The sequence below is a fragment of the Dipodomys ordii genome, unplaced genomic scaffold (genome assembly GCF_000151885.1).
Source record: "Dipodomys ordii isolate 6190 unplaced genomic scaffold, Dord_2.0 Scaffold200, whole genome shotgun sequence".
NCBI classification, from domain to species: Eukaryota; Metazoa; Chordata; class Mammalia; order Rodentia; family Heteromyidae; genus Dipodomys; species Dipodomys ordii.
In genome coordinates, this window is record NW_012267416.1 from 1,085,825 (window position 1) to 1,090,438 (window position 4,614).

Here is a 4,614-nt window from a genome sequence, read left to right on the forward strand (position 1 = left end):
AAGGAAGGAAGGAAGGAAGGAAGGAAGGAAGGAAGGAAGGAAGGAAGGAAGGAGAAAACCAAAAAAAGGCATGTGTCAGACTGAAACAGAGGCCCTGGATTTAATGTATTTCTGTGTGTTCATTCATTCATTCATCTTGGGAAAGTGACTTGACTTTTTTCCACATCGCATTTTTTTCTCCTAACTTACAATGGCAATCATACCTAATAAACACCCTAGTTTTCATGGAAAGGAAAGGAATTCAAACCTAAAATGCACTGAGAATAGAATGCCTGAAACGCAGCACTCATTCCATAAACAGCAGCTCATAAGTCTCCTTGCCCAGAGATGAGGCACTTTCCACTGGAACAGCATGAAGATAAGCAGCAGTCCCTGGAAGCCCGTGGCCCTCAGCCAGGGTACCAGGCCGAGCTCACGCACTGTCCAGCTGCCCCACCTCAGGCAATTAGCCTTCCCCTTTAAGCCAGATGATATGGCACGAACATTGGACAGCTCAGCCTGTGCCCTAGCAGGAGCACCATGGTAGTAATTGTTGCTGTTGTGAATAACAGCGAGGCTGTAGGGAGGACTGGATGCACAACTCCAGGACTGAGAAAGAGGGAAAGGTAACAGGGCAGGTGCTTTGGTTTTTGCGAGCCTCAGCTGAGGTGTGGCGGTTGTTGGAACCATTCATCCTTCTTTGTATGTACTTCTAGGAAAGAGAGAGAGAGGGAAAGGTAAGAGAGCAAGCTCTTTTCTCTGTCTGCTTCTGTGTCTTTATGTGTCTCTCTTGTGTCTCTCCTCTCTCTCTATGCCTCTCTCTTTTCTCTTTTCTGTCTGCTCTCTCTTTCTCTATCTCTCTCCATCTCTCCTCTCTTCTTTTCCTCATCTCTTCCCTCTCTCTTCTTTGTTGTCTTTCTATGTGTTTTCTCTCTCTTCTCTATCTTTCTCTTTCTGTCTCTGTGTCTCCTCTCTCCCTCTTTCTCTCATCTCTTCTTTCTTCCTCTCTCTCTCCATCACCCCTTTCTTTCTTCTCTCTTCTCTTCCTTTCTCTGTTTCATTCTTTCTCTGTGTCTCTGTATCTTCTCTCATGTTTTTTTCCATCTCTCTCTTTCCTCTCTTTGACTCTGTGTATCTGTTCTGTCTCTCCCATCTCTCTCTTTTCTGTGGTAATACTGGGATTTGAACTTACAGCCTTGCAGTTGCTAGGCAGGTACAATATCTCACCTCCATCAAGACTATCTCCTAAATTTCTTCACATCTCTATCACACATGCCACACACCACTACCCATTTTTTTAGCTCAGAGTCTTATATCCAGTAGAAACTTGGTAAATATTACCTTGAAAATAAGTCAGTATTAATAACCTGCTGAGAGCTAGGAATGTGGCTTAGTGGTAGAGCGCTTGCCTAGTTAGTACGCATGAAGCCCTGAGTTCGATTCTTCAGTACCACATAAACAGAAAGAGTCAGAAGTGGTGCTGTGACTCAAGTGGTATAGTGTTAGTGTGGAGCAAAAGAAGCTTAGGGACCGTGCCCAGGCCCTCAGTTCAAGCCCCATGACTGGCAAAAAATAAATACCTAAGCTGCTGATATTTAGAAAAAAATGAATTCTGTGTAACCTTAAGCAATCCAGCATACCTAGGACTGTAATTGTTCATACTTGGAAAAGGAACACCAACTGGAGGATAAAATAACTACCCTTGGAAGTTAGTTATACGTGTGGGAGAAAAATGCAGGTAACCTAAAGAGAACACAAAAGGAATGTGACGTTTAATTATCTGATTCCAATGACAGTGCAGAATGAATTCAGAGAGTAGAGGGGTAATAGGTAGAGAGAAAGATATTTGGTCCTGGATGGAGCTGTATGGAGTTAACTCCCCCATACTATGAAACAATCTATCACCCCTCCGAGGAGACAGCTTCCACCACACAAAGGATTTCCACTTGAGTGGACCTAAAAAGCACCTTGTTGCTGCTCCTGATTGCCCAGGACTCTGTCTCACCTTCTATCTTTGTATTCTTCTCCTTGGCAGATTGGCTATTGGAATGAAGATGATAAGTTTGTCCCCGCAGCCACTGATGCTCAAGCCGGCGGGGATAACTCGAGTGTTCAGAACAGAACGTACATCGTCACTACAATCCTAGTGAGTACTCCCTTCTTCACCAGGCTGACTTGGAATTTAAGAGAGTTCCAGATGAAGGATTTATTTTTTTTTCCTACTAACACAGAAAGCTGCCAAGAGCAGGCTATAGATAGACACCGGAAGTAGGAAAAGAAATACTCAGTAAATGAGAGCTCCTGAGTTTTCTCCAGCATCTCTGAGATTCACAGTCTATCTCTGTTATCTTTGGGGAAGACATGTGCTCTTGTCGACCCACCTGCCCCACCTGTGAAACCAAAAGGTGACATAAATCATGCTGGTTTAAATATTCCACATTCCCCCAATAGAAGCCATTTGCACCTGCAGTCAAACAATATAGTACACAGGGATAAAGCTGCCAGGATTCTCACTTTTTCAGTGGTTGAGAAACTTGGATCTCATTCAAGGATTACTTCTCTGTATCCCAGAAATATCTAAGAGAGAGAGAGACAGACAGACAGACACATAGACAGACACATAGACAGACAGATAGACAAAGAAGGGGCAGGGAAAAGGAGAAGGAGAGAGACAGAGAGAGAGACTGATATACCATTTACAATTTAAAAAGCCATGTACAAGATGCAGTCCCTTAGCGCTTTTACTCAAGGCTGGCACTCTACCATTTAAGCCACAACAGCTCCTCTTTTGTCTTTTTGGTATTCGATTGGAAACAAGTCTCATGGACTTTCAGGCCCATGCTGGCTTCAAATCACCATCCTCAGATCTGAGCCTCCAGCATCGCTAGGATTACAGGCATGAGCCACCAATGCCCAACTAAAGCATTCTTATTTTTAACATTCTTTTTCTTTTTTTCTTTTTTTTTTTGTTTCTCTATCTCAAGTTTGTCCCAGGATGACATTTTTTCAAGAAATAGACACAGGGACCAGACGGATTTCCCAATGTGAAGCACTGTTGGAGTTATACCCCTCTGTCAAGTCCAAGTCTTCTCTCACCATTGGTGAATTCATAGCCTGCATCTTCTCTCTCCCCATTTCTCTACCAGGAAGATCCTTACGTGATGCTCAAGAAGAACGCCAACCAGTTTGAGGGCAATGACCGCTATGAGGGCTATTGTGTAGAGCTGGCAGCTGAGATTGCCAAACACGTGGGCTATTCCTACCGCCTTGAGATCGTCAGCGACGGGAAATATGGAGCCCGAGATCCTGACACAAAGGCCTGGAATGGCATGGTGGGAGAGCTGGTCTATGGAGTAAGTTCCACCCAGCAGGGACAACTAGACAGCAGATATAGAGTCTGATAGGAAAATACTTGGAGAACAGATGGCCCTCTTCACCAATGTCCATTACACCACTCTCCAACTAGTATTGTTGCTGCTGATAGGTCACTCAAAATCCACTGTCTTAATGCATGCCATCTTCAGGATCCTGGTCCTAGCTCACTCATCCCCCCAGCCCTACCCTAAGTGTCTAATAGCGTCATACCTTCACTTGATCATCGTCCAACAAACGTGATGGGAGAGCTCTGAGATTAATTTTCTCAAGGCAGACTGATAAGTTGTTAAGTCCCTAACTCAAAGTTTTCCGTGGTCCCTTTTGGTATAAATTTCTCCTCTGGGTCTGGTTATATATTTGGATCCAACCTAACATTCAAATCCATTTCCTGTAGCTCCCAATTCAGCCAAACTTTACCCTGTACTCATTCTGTTTCCAAGATCCCAGCCCCCACCCTCACCACTCACCACCTCTAACCCTTCTTCTAGCACCTGTATCCAATAATAGTTTTTCCTGAGTATCTTCTCTTTTCCTTCATAGTAGCTGTGAACTTCCCTCCAAACTGTAGAATTTGATTTCTGCTTCTTATCTAATGGTTACCTAACCTTATCTAATGGGTAGCTATATCCTGGGTTATAGGGGTTGATTTCTATGTACTTATACCAAAACTTACTCCACTCAAAGCTACCATCAAGTATTTTGTGTACCAATACTGGGAATTGAACTCAGGGCCTAGATGCTATCCCCTCACTTTTATTTTTAACTTGAAGCTGGTGTTCTACCACTTGAGCCATATTTGTACTTCTGCTTCATTAGAGCTGAGTCTATGTCATAGACTTATCTGCCCAGGCTGGCTTCAAACCACTGATCCCTAGATCTCAGCCTCCTGAGTAAATGGGATTACAGGTATGAGCCTCCAGCCCCAGGCTAGGCTCCAATTTTCAGTAAGTTGAGAAGTGTTGTGAGAGGACACAGGATACTTCACAACATTTCAGTATTTAGGGATTCATTAAGAAGCAACATATCCCCAAGGACCTATTTATTTTATGGAGTAGAAAGACTATGACATAAAATAGTAAAAGATAGGGGCTGGGAAGGTGGCTCAGTGGTAAAGCGTTTGCCTTGCATGCATGAGGCCCTGGGTTCGATTCCTCAGCACCACATAAGCGAAAAGAAAAAAGCCGGAAGTGGCACTGTGGCTCAAGTGGTAGAGTGCTAGCCTTGAACTGAAGAGCTGAGGGACAGCGCCCAGGCCCAGAG

The 4,614-nt window shown here is 44.0% G+C and overlaps 1 protein-coding gene across 5 annotated transcripts in view; it reads left to right on the forward strand.

The window, feature by feature from the left end:
• Positions 1-4,614, forward strand: part of Gria1 (glutamate receptor, ionotropic, AMPA 1) — a 344,743-nt gene that overhangs the window by 230,673 nt on the left and 109,456 nt on the right. For all 5 annotated transcript variants that reach the window (XM_013034904.1, XM_013034908.1, XM_013034907.1 and 2 more), the window contains 2 exons: positions 2,015-2,125; positions 3,126-3,332. In XM_013034904.1, coding sequence (XP_012890358.1) covers positions 2,015-2,125; positions 3,126-3,332 — 318 coding nt within the window. The remainder of the gene's footprint in view (positions 1-2,014; positions 2,126-3,125; positions 3,333-4,614) is intronic.